Below are 23,351 nucleotides of genomic sequence, written 5' to 3'. Positions count from 1 at the left end.
AATTTCAGCCTAACAAGAAGAGAAACTCGAACCTGAGCCCAGCTGTCCCCAGTTTGATATCACCTCTCAGTTCCCGCCACACAAGTCCACATACCAGATTTGAAAATACCCAACCTAAAAGCACTTACAGAAACCAGACCTGTGAAATAGAAAGAACATGTAACTTGATTTGTAGTATTCCTCTACTTCAGGTAAAATGAAAAACTATAAATGGTCCTTTGTCAATACAGTGCAGGTTTTACAGGAAATACTGCACTATTTTATCTTATAAGGGCACTAATGGTTTCAGCCTTAATGTTGATCTTACTGTAACAAAAGTGACAAAAGTAACAGATTTGATCTCTGTCTGCTGCAATCACAGGAACGAGGGGGAAAAGAAAAACCATAAAAGATCTCCCAGGTGGAAAATTTGCAAGACAATTTCCATTAATACTTAAAAGCAATCTGCCCCCCATTAGTGCTTTGTGGATTTTTTTTTGCTTTTATTTCTGTAGTACAGTAAATACAGAACTTATTAGCTCCAAAACATATTTCTGTCATTCCATAAGATAGCAATTTCTAGGATTCCGTCAGTAACTGACATAATGGGACTCACCAGGACACATTGCTAGAAACATGGAAATTTGTGTTTTTAAAGCACTCTTCTCACCAGAGTCACACAGAGGACCAAACAATGTTACTGGGAATGTCATCGGCTGTGATTAGTAAAAATTAACCTTAACTATAAAATAAGCCAGCTAGCAGTTGAGGAGAGGAAAACAAAAAAACACTGAACAGCAAAGAGCAGGAGAAAAATAAACCTGTGGGTCCAAGTACTACTGGCTGCCCACCCAGCAATTTATATGCACTTTAACCTTAGTCAAAAGTATCAAACTCACTTGAAAACTTCTTATCCCATAAATTCTGCTTTAGTGGGGCCACCCAAATGCCGTAACGATATTTCCCTTACTTACAGGAACACATAAACCAGTATTTAACCATATTCTACAAATCACACACACACACACACACACACACACACACTTTCAGAACCGCTTGTCCCATACAGGGTCACGGGGAACCGGAGCCTACCCGGCAACTCAGGGCGTAAGGCCGGAGGGGGAGGGGACATACCCAGGACGGGACACCAGTCCATCGCAAGGCACCCCAAGCGGGACTCGAACCCCAGACCCACCGGAAAGCAGGACTGCAGTCCAACCCACTGCGCCATTGCACCCCCCATTCTACAAATCATTTTCAGCATATTATGATGGAAGGGAGGGTTTAATAGCCAACCTTTGACAGGCCAAATTCAGAGTTGGGGCGAGAGGTCTCCTTATATCCACCCAGCTCACAGTTTGTGTGTTCATGTGTGTATGCTAGCTGAACCAAAGGTAGACTAAACAGAACACTAGTGCATTTTAGACTTCTGGACAGAGCCTGAATGACCAGCCATTATCAGCGAGACCCCTCCCAACTCCATTGATGATTCTGCATTCCAATACAAACATTATGGCTGCACCCCTACTGAGTTACATAAACACACGTCTTACCTAGCAGACAGTTTAAGTAGGGGAATAGGATAGATGTGAGATACAGAAATCCAAAGTCAAAGCAGTCAGACAGACCAACACTGGTAGATTAGGGCAGAGTGCCAGTCCTACATAGGGTCAGAATGCACTGTAAAGTTTTGATAAAGCCCCCCCCAAGTAATGTCATTTCCCAACTTAAAGAGGAAGTTGATATTTTACCAAGACATACCTGAAATTGGGTGACCAGTGAAAAAACTGGATTCAAATTCATCTGTCTTGCAAGTTCTTTTGCAAGTCTCACTGAGAATGGTCTGCTGAGAATTCCCAAAGATGCCCTCCCTGTCATTGCTATGGTAACAGTTCTGGAGGAGGGTTCCATACAACTGACCACAGAAATAGACACCAAGCAGTAATACTGTTGTCAGGGGATAAGGATGAAGGAAAAAAAGGGGGTAGTCGCTACTCCACCACATGACTACCGCATAAGAGGTGTATTATCAGGCCAGGAAAATTAACCAAGAAGCTGTGTCACAGAATCACAGAAAACTTTGGAAACTAAGTGTTACCAAGTCAGTATGCAGACAAACTCAGGCCTCAGAGACATACCTCTGTTTATAACAGCCAGTCTGGGAGATGGCAGAAAGTAAACACAGAAACAGGATGAGAGCTGCCAGGCCTCATGGGATAACTGACCGGAGGAAGCAATCAAACAACTGGAGTAGGATCACAATACCCAAATGAAGATACTTGAGGGAAGGACAGGGCCACAACAGGTACATAGACAAATGATTTGGAACGTAGCAACCATGTATGGGTTATATGTTGCTGATGCAATTAAAACTCATCTTTGAAATCTTTTTAACTTAAACTTTAGGACAGTATGCTTCCTTTCTTGCCTTACCGAGGATAGTTGCGTGCAGAGAATTGCAGTGACTTGCGTGGGAAGGGGGCTGAGAGGAGGAGGGGTGGAGGAGGCTAGCACTCTGACATTGTGGTGGCACTGCGCTTGGGTTTGGTGGGGGGCAGCAGATGTTTCAGCTTTCTGCTTAGGTTTGGTTAGGCAATTACAGGCAGCCTTTATGATGCTGGCACTGACTCACAAACCAGGATCATTGAAAAGAACTTCTCATTAGGGAATGATGCAGAAACAAAATCTAGCCAGTACAAAGTAGTAACCAGGTGGCTGCTGGTTCAAATCCTTGGGATTTAAACTCTTCTTTTAACAGTAAGGCTTAGGGGCTCAAACTCATCCTAAGCAATTGCAAGCTCAGCATTATGAAGGATATAACATTAGGAGAACAGCTTCCAAACCCAGTCTGTCACAGGATCTTCATGACAGAGGACAGATAGTAAACTAGGACTCTCCAGGGACAAAGCAGTTATAATGGATATTTCCCAGGATGTTGGACTGGACTTTATCCTGGCTGACTTAGGTGGGACAGATTGAGCATTGGAATGCTAGAAATAATAGTAATTATTGTAAGTTCCCCACCTTTATACCAATTAATCTCTTAGCAATTTGTAAACTGCCTAAAGAGCTACATGGAGAACTTAAGGCCTCTCCTGCCCACCTCAACGGTAGCTTGTTCCTAGGGCTCTTGTCCCAAGTCTTGCTCTGATTAAAACCACTGGTAGCAGACACTCATGGTGTTCCATGCTCTGCTGAGGTCTGACAAAACTAGGTCATCACGAGGCCTGACTGGACAAATGTGCTGAGACTAAATTTATGAAGGCTGGAGTAGGAATACAAGTTCTCCTTGGCACATAATCAGGACAGAAGTACTGGGAAATAGTAGGAAAACTTGTGTTTTTGAGCTATTGAACTGGATGTCATGCAAAAGTTCAAGACATTTTTGAACTGTAAAATGGCAGCACATTTGCATGCACACACACACCAAATGACACAAGAGAGATAATTACAAGATGACTATGAACCCAGTGACCTACCAGATCACTATTGTGCAAGCCTGTACTACTGAGGACTTACCACACATACGTCGAAATATACATACTGGTCAAAGACAAATGAAAGGTTACTTTCTACACAAAGTACAAAAATTTGAATACAGAAATTTTTAAGAAGTATCAAAGGCCAGATCAACACCCTTTCCTTAAATCCCTACCAGAAAATTATCACTATTAAAGAACCATAAAAAATCCACTTGACAAACATTGTACTGAGTTCTCAGATAAAGAGCAAGAAGATCTGCCTCTTGAAAACATTGCATAACTGTCCATCTACCTTCCAGACTATTCCACTTGGAAGACACCGATGGTCTCTCACCCAGATGTGTGGTAATCTGATTAGTCAGCAGTACCTAAAAAGCAGGAAGAGAAAGAAGTGGCAGTGTCAGTATGATCGACAAATGGCTTTCCATAAAGCAAGCGGGAGTAGCAAGTGTCAAATGATAGGGCATCTGGAGTTTCAATTGTGTGGCTTAAAGAACACTGATGGTGAAGGTCAGAAGGCCATGTCTTGCTCTAGGACTAACACCATATAGAAACACTGTCAGCTCTATGCTACTTGTGCCAAGTAAGTAATACAGCCATCTGACTCAACCCCCCCCAGCACATCCACACCCTGACTGGTAAACAAAAAATGGCTAGAGATGAGACTAATAGTGTCATGTCGTATGATGTCAGTGTCACAAGACACAGATAAAGATTTTGAACAAATACTCTCAACACAAACACAAAGCTTCTGACTGCAAGTTAAAGTGGGAGGGATTATATGTCAGATGAGGAGAGTGGGGGGGCATTAAAAAAAAGATAAGAAAATCCCCTCCCTTTAGCAATTTTTTTCCCTGTGGTTGAACCTGAAACTGAGGTGTGACCCAATTTCATTTCTTTAAACAGAAGGATGCATGACTGTGCACCATGAGAAACCACTGAGAGCAAACTCATGGCATGTTGAAAATTTACTGATAAAAATAATTTTTTTTTACCATTTTCAAAAAACTTAAACATGTATCACAGATACCTGTAACTTTTGCAAAAACGGGAAAATAGTCATCTATACAATTCAAAAGCAGTGCACAGATTTTCATAATGAAGACACAAACTTAAAAATAATGGAATTAAAGGATTTTATGGACAGAAAAGTAGAGGTATCAATATGTTGTCTAAGCTAGAGATAATGGGACAGATAGAAAAATACAGTGTCTGGATGTTTCCTTGATCACTTCCAATTCTGCACCTGCCTGAATGAAATACTGTGCTGCAGCGCATTCTTTAGAGAAAAACTGAAATAAATCCTGAACGGAAACAAGACTCGACTGAGACAGCAGGGTGAGCCGATTCCTGTTCCCCTCTTGGCACATCTGCATTTCGGTCTAGTTAAAAACACCAACAAATACACAGAAAAGACACAGAAAAGGTCAGGGGTAACATTATGAAACATTTAATAAATGGCCAAAAGAAACAGAACAGGTATGTGAATAGCACACTTCAGTAGGTACCACTTGGCTTTTAAAATGGACTCTGTGCAGCTCCCAACTGCTCACATTTTTACAGGATAAATATTGCCCAAGAAAAGTGACTCCTAGTATTACAACAACAAAATTTCACATTATTTAAACAAGTACCAAACAGGGGCTACCTGTAAAATTACATCCAAAATGCAATATCAAACCAAAAGGACAGTGTTCGCCCTCTTGATTCCTCCAGTAGAAATACAACTTTTTTTTGTATTATTTGCCCAGTTTCTAAAGACTTTGTACGTGACTGGCTATGCTCATGTAAACATGGGCCTGTGTTTCAAAACAAACAGAGCGCACATCGGGAGAAGTTAAGCCCTTGAGACGGCTTCTCCCCCCCGCACAAGATTCTGGCATACTTTTTCTATGCATAAACATGGTGTGAATGCTTGTACACACAATGTTTTTCACTTTGGCAGTGCAGCCAAAGCAAGCCGGAATAACCTGAACCGCCTGGCACCCGGCTGACTAAACCAAGATGAAACACAAAGGTAATGACCATGGAGGAAAGAGCCTTGTCAAATACAGACATTTCCAACCTGCCGTTAAGACTGCAGCAGCTTTAAAACATTCTTAGTTGTTATCACATGGACAGCAAAAGGGCCAGGCTGTTTCAGTTCCTATCCCACAAAAGTGGGGGGGGGGGGGGGGGAGGAATTTCCAAAAACATTTTTTTTGTACACCTGCATACATATATGATAAACTTGACAGGGAATAGGTTGAAACTCCACAGTGCCAGGAAACGACCATTCCTCAGTCTCCCACATCATGGATATAGGCCACCTCAAACTTGATAATCAGCATTCTGTCCTTGACCCATTTTTCTCCTAGTCAGCAGGCCACCTCACCTGTGAAATATATATTCTCATACCTTTAAATGTGGCCCACAACCACTTCATCAAACTGCGTACTTCTGAAAAAAATCCAGTGTACAAGCCATCAGTCCACACTGTAGCTGGACTACTTTAATCATCATACCACTTCATGAAAAAAATTAGACTAAAGACACCAGCAAATCAGGAGCATTCTAAAGAGGCAACGTAAAAATTATGCCAGTTAAAATCCTTAGGCTGCAAGACAAAGTCTTTGGATAGACCGGCTGTACATACTAAGAATTACTATCACTGTGCCTAATACACTCAACATACCTAGGAGGCTACAGGAAAAAACCATCATATTTTAAATGTACTATTCAGACAACAATTTAACCATATGAAGATACCAAATTAAAATGATCACCTTTAGACATATTAATATCTATTGACTCATTACTTCAAGCAGCTGAACTATAAGACGTACCGGTCTGCTCTGTGGCAGGGAAAAAAGAAATTAAAAACCCCTCAGAGCTTCCCTCAAAGCGCTTTCCCTGCCCTCTAGTGGCAAATGTTTCCCACCTTGAAAGAACACGTGTGCACATGTGTAGAGACCCAGCCTCACTCTGGACAGTAAATGAGCCAACTGTGGATGCAGCAACCAAAGTCAGATTGTTACTACAGCCACAGATGCAAAAGGTTTGAAGTGAAGAGATGCCAGACATATAAACAATGTCCTCCATTACCTCCAGAGACCATACGTGCTTCTCTGAGTTGCAGCCTGGGGCCTCCTCGCTGACATACTCTTTCGACCAGTCTCTGAACTGGAAAAGGAGGAAATCCTGAGTCCGTCCCATTAAAGAGACCAGCCTGCACTCTCAGTTACATGCAACTCAAGGCCCACATACCCTGCCTGAAGAACAAAATTCATTTTGGAAGGGGAGGGAAAAAGGTTGTTAATGACCCAGAGCTGAATCTCACTATAGCAACAGAGACAGACTGAATGAGTTAGAAAATGAGAAAGATGAAGGCTACAGCAGAGCTGCAATGACAATATGTGCGGAGGGTGGTGGGAGCGAGAGTCTAGCTCACCCTTTGCAGTGACTTCCAGAGGTGGTCTTTGACATTTGAGCAATGCTTGACCTGGGAAGAGCTGTCAGTGTTAAACAAGCCCTCCAAAGACCCCGATAGTGCCAAGAATCTCTTCTTCAAACTATAGTCATCAGAAAATGCAAGAAAGCAGTTTAACTGACACACAATATAAAAACAGCAGAGATGATATTTTTGTTTGATCCAGGCTCTGTGTTTATTCAATAAGAAGCAGCTAAGTTGTATCTATGAGTCAGCCATATGCATATAAACTCAAAATACTAAAGACTTGAATTACTAAGTCTACTTAGTAAGTTGTACTGCAGTGGTATTTCCTGCATGTAACTCATGGGTGAGTCATTAGAATTCCCTGAAAATTTACAGTGAAAAGCCTGATATCTTCAGATAAAGTTGCCCACTGATGTTACATGGCTTTTTTCATAAATGATTTTTACCACAGAGGAAAACAGATTAACAAGCCTATTAAAGTTGTTCCTTAGCAAAAGTTAAATATTGAAATAGTTTTACAATTATGTACAGGCCTATTTGCCTAAAGTTTAATAACATTTTAGCAATTACCACTGGAGACCGTAAGAACTTTAGATGTTCATTCATATCAGTAGGTTTCTATTTGTTTTTGCAACAACAGAAACATCAGAAGCATTAAAACACCCAAGAAATTTTAATAATCTGCTTATGCAGAAAGGAAATTCAACTACACTGGAATCATTACATTATATAATTACCTATACTGAGACCTATTTAACCTCTTTTATTAATTCTTCAGTTCTGACTACTAATTAACCAAAGTTTTGATGTACAGTACCATGTCCCTAAATAAAACAATTGGAATGGCCCATCTCAGTCCTTTTGTGTTCAACTGCCTGTTGCTAGGAAACTAACAATTCCTTTATAGGCCCTGTATTTAAACATTAAGAGGTAAACAAATGGCCACAACAAGTGCAGGAGGAGGAAAGCAGAGAAGCAAGTGCAATTGTCCCTGGTGTAGATTTTTAAAGAGCTCCTACTCACACAGATACCTATTGTGTGAGTTGAAAGGAATGATTCACGTACTGCATGACTAACTCCCAATTAGGTCAAGGGACCTGTCCGCTTTGTGCTTCTTGGCATTGTCCTTGTCCTTAAGGAAGTGAGTCAGGGCACTGTGAGAGGCAAGAAAAAGAGACAAACTATTGTGTGAAAAGTAAGGCTAAAGTGCAGAGATACTGCTTTGGCAACAGACGGTGGATCGGTTTAAGTCTGAGTGACAGGTTGCGTTTGTGTGTGTGCGCATGTGCACGGCTCTACATGCAGTTTAAGCAAGACCCTTCCACCTCCGTCAAAAAGAAAGTGTGTCAAAACACTGTCAGCCACCACCTTGCAAACTAAGGTTTAAATCAGCAAAGTGAACAAAGATATACAAAATGTCACTTTCACCACAGTAAAACTACACAGATCAAATGGTCTTGTTGTTTACCAAGGGTAGTCAGAAAATAAACATAAGAGGCCTACATATAAATAGATGCATATTTTTTGCCAAATGCAAGTAGCCACTGTACATACAGGATGGCCAAGAAAATGCAGAGGGGTCCAGATGGGCCAAATAGGGGGTCAGAAAAAGGGCAAGTCCTGAAACAACCAACCGACTACACCACACCCTGTTATGATGGAGCACGAATCTCTTGAACTGCTTGCAGAGAGCACTTTTTAAAAAAAAAAATAATAAATTTTAAAAAAAAAAAAACCCTTCCAGAGAGCCCATTTCTTAATGGCATGACCAACCCTCCGAAAAAAAGGCTGGCGCAAAAAAAAAAAAAAAAAAAAAAAAAAAACCCACCCCACACACACACACACACACAAAAAAAAAAAAAAAAAACTCCTGTGGGAACCTCAGTGAAACAATATCAGACATGAGTCAGGGTGGTCCCCAAAAGTATGTGGCACTCGGTGAGAGGGCACATGGCAGACACAGGCCAACTGTCACCCAGTTGAGGACCAAATGTCAGCAGAGAGTTGGAGGAGGGCACAGGCAGGCATATGAACACCATTTATATGTGAGCATGTGCATCTGGAAGAACAGTCTCAAGCTGTTCATGCATTCCTGCTTCCCTCCATCCTGCCAAAACCATCCTAAAAAGGAGCTGATCATGCGAGTCACAGAAGGTGACCTTGACCACTACGACAGATTTGACAGCACAAGTCTCAAAGGATATCGGGGAATAAGCATGTATGGTACAGACCTAACAGGAAAATGCTATGCCCCCCCCAACCCACATCCCCTATGGGCAGTGTCTCCGTGATCCTAATGACATCTAATAATCACAGCGCAGATGATTTGCCCTTAACCTGTACTTCACCATCTTCAGTCATGATCATATGGGACTCGAAGTTACTCCAGAGCTCATGAGAGTTACAAAACAAAGTGAAGGTTGACTTGCCAGAAGCTACAAACAAGATAAGGACACACTGGCAAGCCTTGGCATCTCAGCATGGGAAGAAGAAACTTGCTTTTCAAGTTCTACCCCTGACACCTACCTGACCAAAAATCAGCACAATACTCTGCGGTTATGACTCAAAAGCCCATGTGGATGTGAACAAGAGAAAAAACCTTTGCTCTAATGATAGCACAAGCTCACGTATGCAGAAGAAAAACAACATAACGTGTATCTGAATGAGAGGGGTGAGGAATCATAGTTGTCCAACAGAGGGTTATTATCTTCACCCAAACCTGGAACAGAAACCATACTGTTACAAACAAATCTCCATCAAAGAGAAGCATAACTTTTGAGGCTGAGTTTGGACAGAGGTAGCATAGGGGTAGAAGGGCAGCAGGTTGTGTAGTGGTTACAGCTTCTGCTTCAAGAAGCTTACTTACAAGTGCTGAGGATTTCAGTACTCCAATTTTCCTACAAGCTCCTCTCTAAATGAAATGTCACTTATTCTCAGCTTCTTAAAAGTTATTCATTAATGACAATATCTTTTAGGAATAATTACACTACTAGACAATGAAACAGTAGACTTCAGACTTCAGAACTGTTCAAGGCCCTGAAAACATATCCCTCACTATAAAATTGTAAGCTGCTTTTAGAGAACACTTATCGAAGTGACAAAATACCTTTACCATTTGATGAAAACGTCTGTCTGGGAGACTGCTTTGTGGAAGCAATTGAAATACATCCCAGAAACTGCAACAGTGACTTGCTGGAACTTTGGAAAGCCTTGTGATTGTTCAGTGCATCATGAGCACTTGTTTGTGGGAACCACAAGAACACTAACCACTCCGAGGATTCCCCAATGACAACCAGTTCTTGACTTCCACAAAAACATTAACAATAAACAAACTTACATTTCCTGAAAAGAGCTTTCTGAAAAAGTACAGATGCCCATATAGTAACATTAACTTTACAGTAACTACAGCATTTACAGGGAGTTCAGGGATCAGTCACAGCTCTGAACCATCTGTTATAAGATAGCTATTGTTCACTAGACAGGATCCACTCCCTCCATGAAAGAGTTAGAGTCTTTTTCTGTTACTTTTCATAACTCTTGAGGGAATAAGCTGCATAACCAAAAATGAAACTATTTCCCTTAATGGTAACAGAACCATGGGAGGTCTGAGGTGAACGATTGTACCACTCCTTTTATCCACACCTGTGCAAACAGAGATAAGGCCCGGAGCCCAAACGGCTGAAGCGTTGTACCCTGTTGCGAGATAGTGGCATGAACGTAAGGTCTTGGCATATGGAGAATATACATAGCTTGGAAACAGCCTGCCAGGTAAGCGGCATAATATGCTGGCCACTGCTAGAAAATAACTTCTTTAGATATTCTGGGCAGGATGCACCTAACATGGACGTGCTCTTTGGATGCTGAAACAGCTCATTTCCATTGTTCCCTTGATGAGAGCTTATGCAACAGACAGAACCAACCCTGCAGCACCAGAACAAACTAATAAGAGCAACTGCTCTACAATGAAAGTACATTTTAAACACACTACATAAACTGTATAAAGAAATAAAAAACATTATACAAGCTACAAAAACACCAATACTGCAATTTAAAAAAAAAAAGGGTAGAACAAGGGACTTACTGATAATGCCATTTCTGGACTTTTCCATGCATCTCATGCTAAGCACAATGAGGCAATCTTCTTATAAGGGTGTAATACAAAAACAAAAGTGGCAAAAGATAAAAATGTATGATTTTGTTGGACACAGTGAATCATACACTGTACATCTTCAACTCAGTGATTCAAAAATTTGCAGCAACAATAAAAACTCTTCTTTTGAAGCATGCCTGAGGCCAGAAAGGATGGAGTTTGCAAATGAGATGCCTACCAGACACTGGAATTCTTGTTCAACAGCACTGCATGCTTTTGGGAACAGAAAGTTGGGTGTGGGAGACCAGCCATTCCTCTTGAGTCAACTAACCTAATGACCTCAAAGTGCCATTTTAGACCAGAGTCCATACCGACAGCTGTGGGCAGTGCTGCAGCAGGTAGCACAGTTATCTCACAGCTTCTGGATGGTGTGAGAGAACATGGATTCTGTCTCCTGTCAGCTATTGCGATGTCTGAAAGTTGTTTGTCTTCACGTGGGTTTCCTCTGGGTTGCTCCAGTTTCCTCCAACAGTCCAAAGGCATGTGTTTCAACTGATTTGATGACTGTGAACTGCCTATAGTGTGTGAGAGTTTTGCTGTGTATTGATGAGTGAATGACAATAGGGAGCATTGAAGTACCTTAACACTAAATCACCGTGGATGAAAAAGTCCTCAGATAAATATCACACAGTATTCATTACAAGCTGCTTTGGAGACAAACACCTTCATCCCCTATGATAATGAAACATCACATAAACATGAAAATTTCATAACTTCCTTACCCCTAGCAAAGAATGACTGGTTTTTCCTGGAAGTCAGCCAGGGCCAACAGTTGTTAATAAAAGACAGAGTGATTGCTGAACCGCTGAAGCATGTCCTGAGTCCTGACTTGCCCTTTATCGGTTTGGTTGCAATTTCCTAGAGTGTAACAGACTGGTTCTGCTGGTAGTGTCATTTCCCAGATCAACTTGTTATATCACAAATCCACAGGTGGTAACAGACTGCACAAGCCCCCTTTCTGCAGGTCCAGTCTACTGTGTGCATACATGGAAAATGAAGTTACACAAGTCAACCATGTCATCCTTTTGTTTAAGTAGTGCAAAAAAAATTAACTCTAGAAGTGCACTCAAAGACTACCACAAGACACTATAAAACCACATATAAGGCGGAGAAATGGCTTCCATTCCTACTTAACGCAGCTAGCTTTAAGAGAGTTCTCATTGGTGATGAAGGTCTGAAAACCACTACTTTTGTTCACTGGTTGTTTTGTTTTGATGGAAAAGTATTTACCGGGGGGATTAGTTATTCTATTGTGAGCAAGACACTTGGGGGGACTAAATGAATTGGGTAAGTGGGAGGAGAGCTGCAGTAAGCCATATGATGTGTCAGAATACTAAGTTTACATAGAATACTGTCATGGTCACTTATCTAGGCTAGTTGCCATCCTTGATGTGGGTACCATGTCCCCACAGAAGATGAAAGACAGTAACATGATAAAACCAGTCTGTCTCGTGTTCAAATTGAAGGCACAATGTAATGCTCAAGCCCCACATCAAATCCATTTTTTGCTCATGTTCACTGGAATAGTTGACCTTTACCGCTCTTATCACTTGGAATGGATTTTAAAAAACCTCAAGCAGCAAACCACTGGCAGACTAGCCTTCTGGTCAACCATGTCTGGAAAATGCAAAGCAGCTTGGACAACCCAGGTCCCCATATGCAAATTCTGGCGGGATATGGGCTGCAGTGGTTTTCTGAACAGTCAGGCATTCAACAGATGGGGGAAGGTGAAACACAGATGTCCCACATTTTCCAGACTCTGTGCTTTAAGCAGAGCTATAAAAAGAATATTTACATAGACACAACAAGGAGATAACTGCTCCTCACTAGCAATAATAAAACTGAAACTGTATGCTAGATAAAAACTAAAACATGCTAATTTTCTCTCCAATTCATCACACATGTAGGCAGACAAGACAAGTTGCAAATACTTGATTTGCTAAGTTGCCTTAAAGCTTGTTACGATGGATGAAGACAACACTGATGCACACATTGGACGAAACATACAGAGCCAATGACCACTGAAACTGCTAAATGGTGAATCTTAGGGAGGGAGCCTTATATAGCCTGTAGAAGCCCATGCTGGCTTGCTGAAATTTCAGTGCTGAAATACAGCCCTTTAGGAACAGGAGGCTGAAGAATGTGGACAACACTGAACACAAGGGAATCTGGTATGCACTGACAGCCCCAGTGCAACTAAACCACAGAAGCCAGTCAACTGCATGCTCTGGTTCCATGTTTCAAGGAGGCTTTGACAGCCCACCCGCTTACTATACAATGTACCATATCCATCTGTTCACACTAACTATATGCTGACAGAAGAACCCACAACCTGTTAGTGAGCTACAGGGTCAAGAAGATTAACATCAACATACACCAAATAACTGTACAAGAAAGAAGATTTTTTTGAGAGTTGTTCTTGTGAAGAACTGCAAATTTATTTTCTTATTACCTTGTAACACATCCCCTATGCCAGCTCTCCCTGGAACAGGGGATGTGTTACAAGCTAATAAGAGATGGAATGGAATGGAATGTTTGATGCCCTGCTCAACTACGGTTCACCAGTACACAAAGCCAAGTCAGCAGCTGCAGAAATACAGGAATACAGGTGCTGTGATTTCAAAGCCAGAGATGCACACACACGTGGCATCCAAACAGCAAGATGGACAAAAAAGAAAAACAAAAGACAGGGCCCCATACTAAGAGCTCAGAACAATGCAAACATAGTCAGACAAAGCACCACAGGAAGTAGTCAAGTGAAAGAAAGAAGAAGTGCAAGGGAAAGAATCTGTATAAAGGCACTCAGAGGACCTCTCTGGATACTGCCCCTCTTTCACAGGCTGAAAACATGGCAGCTCTCAGATGAGTTCCAGTAGCACTGCATCAAGAATTTTCCTTTTCAATTCTTTTTTTCTTAAGTTACCATATGACAGTATACAGGAAGGCACTTTGCCATTTCCAACATTAGAACAAGCCCTTCTCTCCCAAATGTACCATGACGCTAAAGTTCACCCCAGGTAAGCTTGACACATGGCGGCTGGCAAGTTCTACAGACAGAACAAGGTCTTTCTTGGCACCAAAAGAATAACTGGTCAAGAACTGACATGTAGGTTGAGAGTTCCCATGTGCATACGTACATTTATTCTGTTTGTGGTTAGAGAAAGAAAAAAAAAAAAAAAACCCTCGCGGTCTGTCTACAAACTAGGTCTCATTTGTTTTGGCTCATCAGGGTGGAGACTGGAGAGGTGTTGCTGTAAGGTGGACCGTTTCTTCACTTTGCTGGAGTGCATTCAAGAAAAACACGTCCAGCTTACAGGTACATAGTTAAAAAGACTGAAGATATCATTGCATGGCACCTCTGCCCTTCAACAAAAACAAAAGACAAAGCAATACTTTGCCTGAAGGCAGAACACTGGGGTTGGTTTCCAGGGAGTAGGGCAGTATGAGCCTGGCATAGGACTCTCACGTGATTTCCCTTCCCATGGCTGAGCTTGCATGGGACTCCTGTCAAAGTGATGACAAGGAGGCAAAAACATGCAGCACCCAAGCAACTGTGAAATGGCAGCTCTGGGGCTTGCAGAGATGAAGAAACACCCTAGCCAGAACTGCACAACATTCTCTGCAATGGAAGTAATGAAAAGAGGAGGTATAGTGTGCACACATACAACTACCCACTTCCCACATGTGTAAGGGCACACAAGTGGCATCTACAGCCCAAACTCCAAGAAAACTGCAGAACAAAAGGCAGAAGCTGACCAGGTCTGCTGCACTCAGTCAACCATATGGTTAGATGTTTCCAGTAGGGCCAATGGCACCACCAAGCAAGGCAGTTAACTGTAATGGCTTTACAATCCAGCAGTCAAACTGGACCTTTGGAAAAGGGCCACCCAGTTCCTGGCTTTGTGTTTCCACCAAGCCAGAGGCAGTCACAGATCCCTACAACTACAGTTACATCTGTGCATTCTGCCTTCACCTGCTGCACAACCCCAGCTAACCCAAAGCAAAGAGAGAGACATTACTCTCTATTCATAATTTTTCACAATGGCCTGTTGGTCATAGTTCAGGGCCTTGGTACCACCATTATTACTGTCAACACAGCCACAGCAATTCACCGGACATCTCATAAAAAAGAGAATCTTTATGTATGAAGCTGAGCACAGAAAACACTGCTAAATTAATAGGTAAAACTAACAAAGTGCAAATACTTCAAATTAAAACCATACCATAAAACCTCAACCTCACCATCTCCATTTCTCCCCTGACCACTTCCTTCCTCCACATTTGTAAACAAAGTCATTCTTCAGCTCATCACACAGTAAGGAGGGATTTGAATTTGAGATACAAACAAGCTATGGGTTTAACTGTTGACGATTAACCCGTTGAAAATTCTGGCATCATTCTGAGTCTCACCAACCGCTTATGCAAATATGCCTCAACTGTACGCAAATAAATGCATAGAGCGTTCCAATAGAGTTCCAGTATTAGGGTACACCCCAAACAAAGAAGACCTACAGTAACTGAATCCAAAACATGTTTCCTGTAGAACTGTTCAGGCAAGAACCTGAAAACCAGAGCATCTGGTCTTCCTAACTGAGGCCTACAGGGGAGACAGCAGTATCACTTTAGGATCACACAGCAGAAACTAGCCGGAGGCAAAGTGGCACAGCAGGTAGTGTTGCCACCTCATAGCACCTGAACTGTTTGGGCATAACTTTGATACAAGCTTTGTCTGTATGGAATTTGCATGGGTTTCCTCTGGGTTGTCCGATTTCCTTCCGCAGTTCAAAAACGTGGAGTTTGGGTGAACTGGACACTCTAAATGACCCACTGTGTGACTGCCTGCATCTCTGTGCGTCTATCCTGAGAAAGGTAGAAGTCCTGTCCATGAAAGTAAGTGAATGAGTGACTAGAAACTGGGTTAAAGGAACCATGAGGATACACAGGGGTTACGGCCATGACCTTGCAGTTACATTTATTCAATTAGCAGATGCTTTTCTCCAAAGCGACTTACAACGGATACATGTAGTGTTACTAGCCCACACACCTTATTCACCAAGGTGATTTACACTGCTAGATACACTACTTATAATGGGTCACTCATCCATGCATCAGTGAAACACACTCTCTGTGTCACTCTCACACTATGGGGAACCTGAACAGCATGTCTTTGCACTGTGGGATGAAACCCACGCAGACATGGGGAGAACATGCAAAAACTCCACACAGACCGAGCAGGGATCGAACCCACGTTCTCTCGCACCACCCAGGCGCTGTGAGACAGCAGCGCTACTCGCTGTGCCACCTTGCAACTGAAGAACCTTGAAATCTCCACTCCAGCCATTCAAAAAGGTAGTTTATGCTTCTGTAAAAATCTATATGTACAAATGGACATATACTAATAGGTTGCCTCATGTACAAATTCACACTGAAAACTTATTTGGCGAAAAGCATCTGGTAAATGAGAACAGTAATGCAGCACTTTACATATTCAACGACAAATTTTAATTATTCAATTATGTACTAATTTAGCTGATATGTTTCTTCAAAATGACTAACAGTGATTAACTCATTTGTACAGCTTTGTTTTTCTTTTTTCCTGAGCAATTCAGGGTTATTTCCATCCTCTAGGGTATTACAGCAGGAGATAGAAATTGAACCTGGGTCCTCCCAGTGGAAAGCATAAGATGTAACTATTATGCTACCTGTACGAAATCAGCAAACTAAAACTGGCCAAAACTGTACTTTTTTTCAAAGGGTGATATGAATGTGTGTGTAAAATGTTGCCAAAGCACAACCCGTTTCAAACAGCTGAATTCAGACTTCGTATTGAGTTTGCAAGAAGAACCTGAATAGTCTGTAAGTACAACAGGGACACCTAGGGACTCATACCAAGAACTGCAACTCAGCTGGAGCACTCACTCAAGCTACATCACAAAAAGTGACATTAGTAAGGTTGTGCATTGCAATAAAACAAAGATCACGCTCCAACTATGTTTAAACAGAGCCCAGAAATTCAACAGGAAACTTGAACACTTATGGCAGGTCATTAATCACCACTGTCATTCTTTGCATATCTTTAGATGAGGTCTTTGTTACTGGCATTCAGCACAGCTGCTTTACAATTACCAGCCTGCGAGTACAAGGCGGAACTCACCGGGATGCTGAACTCCTGGGCCAGACATTTGAGCATAGCGGCCTGCTGGCCCAGCAGGTTGCTGCGGTGGACCAGGTTCCCTGGGAGACTCAGTTCAAACTCTTTTCGCACCACAGATGCCATTGAGTCCAGAATTACTAGCCTTGCCTGGCAGGAAATTATGTCTTCCTCTAAGTGCTGCAACCTGGGCCAAACCACATGGAGGCAGAGTATTAAATATGTATCTAACAAATAAACACTGAACAATTCTGATGGCTTTCCATACACTTATTATTCTCTCTCCTTCTGTTGTTGTAATGTGCTAATTATATTTTTCTCTGAGTTGTACATCGCTTTGGAGAAAAGCATCTGCTAAATGAATAAATGTAAATGCAAACAGTTCATGTGTGCTTTGAACACCTGCAACAGGACTGGCTTCGAAAACTTCACTTTGCCCAGCTTACCTATTCAGGACATCTCTACAAGTGAGCTCACGGAACAGGTGGACTCGCCCAGCCATTTCCACAATTCGTTTCCGGTCTGAGAAGTGGTCCGGGAATCGATTCTGAGCAATTTCCACCAGCCTGTGAATGTAGATAGGTCAGGTACATTTACCATTGTGTGATAACACCAAAGCAGTGAGGGGATCCAAAAGAAAAAAAAAAATTCTGAAGGATTATGGCACCTTTCAGCAGAGAAAGCAGACTCAGTGTCTATGTAGACCACCCCACCATCAAGACCGCCCATGCTTCGTGGCAGTGTTGCCAACACACTGAGCATCATACACAGCTGACTCTTCCCACAGCCAGCAGGGCCAGTCATCTGCATGACCAAAGAAACTATTTTACTTGAAAGATGCATGCATGACAACTGTACACCCAGCAAGTCAGAATGAGAGGCATATTGCTCTTTACAGCCCAAAAGAACACTAGAATATGAGCACCTACCTCAGTTAGTGTGCCGCATGCCAAGCCACCCTGCAGCCAATGGTCAAGTGCAGCAAGGGATGTGGGGAAATATTGGTCAGCCCTCTGCTTCCACAGCTCCAAAGCCTGGTGAACAAAAAGTGTAAGCAATCACACTAGAACAATATCAACAAGATGCATAGTCAATATATCTCATAATTGTGACATATAACAATTTAAAATACAAGAAAACTTTGCATTATTTACACTACTGACAAGGATGAGAGCACCAGAAAAACAAACATGAGCAGCTGATGCTGCAGTTGTTAGAGCTGTTGCTTTGCAATGTGAAGTTCTCAGATTCGGGAAAACCATGAGCAACATACAGTACTTGACCTCAATTGCTACAGTAACAATATTCTGCTGTTGATATGACAAATTAAAGTTGATTCGTTTTCACTGCAAGCCACCGTGGGAAAAGGAGTCAGCTAAACAAATGTGAATAATAATAATAATGGGGGTGAACACAACAAATTTCAGTGCCCTGTTTATATTTTTGAGGGGATGGGGCTAATGTATCTGCATAAGGGCATCAGGAAGCAAAGTAGGGTTAGGGCTATTACCTTTGAAATAAAAATCTGGGTTCAAATTCCCACTCCGGATGAAGTACCCTTGAGAAGAGCAGTTAACTTAAATCGTTCTAGTAAAAATTTTTCAGCTGTATTAATGGTAAATGAAAATGATGATTCTCTTAAGGGGGTGCGGTGGCGCAGTGGGTTGGACCGGGGTCCTCCTCTTTGGTGGGTCTGGGGTTCGAGTCCCGCTTGGGGTGCCTTGTGGCAGACTGGCGTCCCGTCCTGGGTGTGTCCCCTCCCCCTCTGGCCTTACGCCCTGAGTTGCCGGGTAGGCTCCGGTTCCCCGCGACCCCATATGGGACAAGCGGTTCAGAAAGTGTGTGTGTGAATGTAGGTAACCAAGTACACAAGCCTAACATTGGACATCACCTTACATTTACTTATTTAGTAGTCACTTTTCTCCAAAGCAACTTCCAATGAATTCTATGCAGTGTTATCAGGCCACACACGTTATTCACCAAGGTGACTTACACTGCAGGATACACTACTTACAATGGGTCACTCATTCATACATCAGTGGAACACACTCTCTCTGTGTCACTCACACACTATGGCTGAACAGCATGTCTTTGAACTATGGGAGGAAACCAGAGCACCCAGAGGAAACCCACACAGATATGGGGAGAACATGCAAACTCCACACAGATTGTGCGGGGATCGAACCCTCACCACTCAGGTGCTGTGAGACAGCAGCGCTACTCGCTGTGCCACCGTGTTGCCCCCTGGACTGCCAGTTAAATCATGGTAATAATACCGTGGTCATTTTGGGGGCACAGATCTGGCTGACCAAGCGCAGCAGCTGACAGGCTTGAGCATAGCTCTGTCCAGCCAAACACATGACCTCCAGGGCTGTGAGGGACAGCAGGTCCTGTGTAAGAGTAAGAGAGAAGAGGCGCAGTGGTTAAAGATGATGGAAAACAAACAGGCAGTTTTACCATGAACATGGAAACACTGCTTAACAATTTCTCCAATCAATGTACAGTGTTCAACAGTTTAATTTGTTAAACAAACTTTTCTAAAATACCTAACAACCTGATAAGCATTTACAAAATAAAAACCAACAAAAAAGAAAAAAAAAAAAAAGTATCTGACATACATCTGACTGTCCAATACGGTAACAGGTTCAATGATTCAATAATTTAAAATGTAATTCGTTCTCGTTACACGTCGTAACATATAAGACATAAAACGTGGGGTGAATGAGCGCATTCGTTCATCCAGGTTAGGCTTAAATTGGCTCCAGATGACACCTCAACGTAAACGGAATCATATCTTTGTTTCTTACCTGGCATGTTTCTATATGGTGCCGACTGAGCCGCTCGCAGACATCTGCAGGAACGCTGCTCCTTCTCAGCTTCCTACTCGCCATGTCCACGAGTGGAAATAAAGCTAACCTAACTGTTAGCTAGTTAGCTAACAAGCTACAATTTCCATCGGCGTTGGTAAATAAAAAGTCTTTCGTGAACGTACATATACACATTGTAGCTCTCTGAAGATAAATAATCTTGATGTAAAAGATAATTGCGCACGATAAAAAAAAAATGAACAAGTATAATTAAAAAAGTGAAATTGTAACCTGTATTATTATCTAATCAAACGCGTTGCGTCATCGACCAGCGTGAAAGTTAAACGCTGTGCATCCTGGTCGATGTAGTCTCATGAAAATTGAACTGTCGGACGATATACACATGAAAATAACTCACAGTTCACATCATATACCTTATTTTGATTGTTGTTCATGTGATATTTTTTTAATCCTCCGTGGTTATAACTGCTCTCGATGCTCTTGTTTGTAAATGTTCTTGTTCAAAAATAAGGAAAAACATGCAGCTAGAATACATTGTAATCGTTTTAAAAGATAAAAACAGTGAAATACACTGGAAAAAAATGGAAAGCAGCTCTACTGAAAATACTAAAACAATACATTTACAATCAACTTAATACATGTATGTCTGAGATGAGAAAATAATTATATTATATTAGGTCCAAGTGAAATTCAACACACAGTCATCAAAAAAGTGATACGATCACGCTGGAATAAAATGTTCCAATCTATTTAGACTTCTAACAGATCATGGTGCAGTTCACTCGACATGATTTTTACTGCTTGTTCACTTTGTTTAATTAAAATTGCTTAATGTAACAATTCTTTTGCATTTTGTCAACTTAATTTCGTGTACAATCAATCTACGTTTACTTGATCTAGTTGTGTTGGGACTACGTGAATAATATTTGTTGGGTCAGTGTATTTCTGAAACTGAGCTGAAAAGAGAAGCTCTGTTAAAAAAAAATATATATCCATTTTATAGAGTATATTGTATTATATATAGCTATAATTTATATTAGTTTAACATTCTATCACTTTATTAAATATATGAATGACACGTAATTAATAATGTTATGCAGATGATTGGGATACATGTTTTTTCTGTCTTGTTTTCCCGAAAGAAGGAGGAAAAAAGGAGAAAATGATGGCTTCAGAATGTTCCGAGTCTGAACTGTTTGCGAATGCATATTTCCACTAAGGTTTATCACAGCTTCATTTGTATGGGGAAAAAAATTAGATGGACTTTTGTTGAAACACTACCCATGTATTTAGCTTGTATTCAAGAAATATCAAGTTTATTCCTCACGTATTTTTGTCTCTGCCTTCTGCGAGTTTTTTTTCTCTTCGTTTGCGCGGGAGAAACAGCAAAGTGAGCGAGCGCGCGTGCGCTTTGTAAAGCACGACCGTTAGTCTGGAGAGCTACACCTGAGCCTGAGGGGACCGACTGGTAATTTGGTAAAAGGTAAGAATTGCAATAAAAATCTGATTGTATATTCTTAAAATAGCTGTCCACCTAACCTTAAGTACAAAAAATAGTGTTTTAAGAGAACCTTACACGTTTTTAAATCATGCCGACCGTTAACAAATTAGGCCTATAGTATAGTTTCGCCGAGCGTCGGTCGCCTGACTTGTCCAGGGCCAGAATAGCTTGTTATGTAATACTTTATTATATTGCGAATGCGGGCGTATTGTTGAGATAAATATTACGTCGTACGAGTCGTGGTTTAGTCAAATATTTAAAGCGAATCTCTGAAAATATATGAGAACGATTTTGAGATTATGATGTCTGGTGAAATGTCACACGTTTTTTGATATATTTAAATGAATTTGAAGACCACGTTCTTGGCCTATACCACCAGCAAGCGGTTTATATTTTTTTATATGTAGGTAATGATACGGGTAAACAGCTCATTTAATTGCGCGCGCCCGTTTTCACATCTCTGCCATTATTGAGCACGAGACCTATGAGCTTCCCTTGAGTACAGTTAGATACATGATGATGACCCCCGTCCATCTAGATTACTTGCTTCACTCAATCAATACTGACATAAGTTAATGTAACTACGATGCAAATTATTAGTAATAGTTAAATTATTGTTGTTCATGTTATTTATGACTAATTGCTGCTCTTTCTCTCGTTTCTTTGAGGGTGTGATTGTGCAGGACAAGGATGTGACTTTTGCAACTGCAATATTGTTGTTTGGTCTCATTTATGCTCTCAACCTAAAGTTCCCCACAAAGTTGTTACACTTTTGAGGTTTCAAGCTGCATAGAAGAGTCTGAGAGGACAAAGTTGTAATTAAGTAAAATTATTAGTGCTGTTATGTTCTGCTTGTTTATAGAGACATGCGGTTTATGTTATGCAGAAATGTGATGTGTAACTTGTGTTGCTTATGGTATTGTTAAAATGTTTGTTTATAACCTTCATAATGGAATAGTTAATATGTCAAGCTGTAAAATGGTTGTGTATGTATACATCAGCACATTTTTTACATATTTTCACATACAAGTTGCTTTTAAGTCATACTGTTGTCAATTGGCCTGTTAAAGAGATGTCATTTAAACTAAGTTTTGATAAGCATGATCCTTTAAGAGCTAATCTCTGTATTTCACATTGCAATGCATTTGAGTATTGTTCATATAGCTGTTAAAGAACATCTGGATCACTTAAAGCCTTTAAATCAAAGCTGTTTGTTTTACTGAAAATAAAATGGAACATTAACAAAAAACTATTAAACCTGAACAAAGATAAAGATGTGGTTAGACTGCATAAAAATAACATGATTCAAACATGTATCTGAATATAAAAGAATAACATGATTGAATTATTTTAGAATAACTTAGAGCATGTACACTTTATTAAAATACATCCGATTAACAAAATTATGATGTTGAAACCATCTTAATGTGTGGGATACTGTGAACCCAAACTAATTATGGGGAATCAATGTCCATAATTTGAGTGAATCCAACAAATTCTTCTTTTGGTGTAAGTCTCATGAATCACAATGTGTGTCAAGTAGAAGGTAAGGTATACTTTCAGTTCTTGAATACACAAAAGCAAGAATATGAATGTTTTGGGGTACAGAAAACTGAAATGGGTGTCAGTCTTATGGAACTACTATGGAAGTTAAATTCAATTTAAGCACAATTAAACACTGGTTTTCAGTGGGTATAGTGTTATTCTACACAACTCATAAAGACAAACCTAAGAGATATAGCAAAGTTTAACAGACATACTATGTGGCTGCTTGTAAACCAGCGGACACATCAAGGCAGGATCCAAGGCACCACCACAGTGCTG

General features: G+C 41.1%; 1 protein-coding gene across 2 annotated transcripts in view; it reads right to left on the bottom strand.

Moving 5' to 3' along the window:
* Positions 1-20,278, bottom strand: part of rad51b (RAD51 paralog B) — a 50,423-nt gene extending 30,145 nt beyond the window's left edge. The window contains exons 1-9 of one of the 2 annotated variants that reach the window (XM_018735175.2): positions 20,006-20,278; positions 19,475-19,588; positions 18,128-18,232; positions 17,866-18,002; positions 17,645-17,764; positions 17,202-17,385; positions 6,892-6,942; positions 6,546-6,623; positions 3,754-3,829 (exon numbers count right to left, since the gene is read on the bottom strand). In XM_018735175.2, the coding sequence (XP_018590691.1) occupies positions 3,754-3,829; positions 6,546-6,623; positions 6,892-6,942; positions 17,202-17,385; positions 17,645-17,764; positions 17,866-18,002; positions 18,128-18,232; positions 19,475-19,588; positions 20,006-20,089 (949 nt within the window). In that variant the 5' untranslated portion in view covers positions 20,090-20,278. The remainder of the gene's footprint in view (positions 1-3,753; positions 3,830-6,545; positions 6,624-6,891; positions 6,943-17,201; positions 17,386-17,644; positions 17,765-17,865; positions 18,003-18,127; positions 18,233-19,474; positions 19,589-20,005) is intronic. The other variant, XM_018735176.2, reaches the window with a different exon arrangement.
* Between the last annotated feature and the right edge of the window lie 3,073 nt (positions 20,279-23,351).

This window comes from Scleropages formosus, chromosome 1 (assembly GCF_900964775.1).
Source record: "Scleropages formosus chromosome 1, fSclFor1.1, whole genome shotgun sequence".
NCBI lineage: Eukaryota > Metazoa > Chordata > Actinopteri > Osteoglossiformes > Osteoglossidae > Scleropages > Scleropages formosus.
This window is presented reverse-complemented; position numbering and strand designations above follow the sequence as displayed.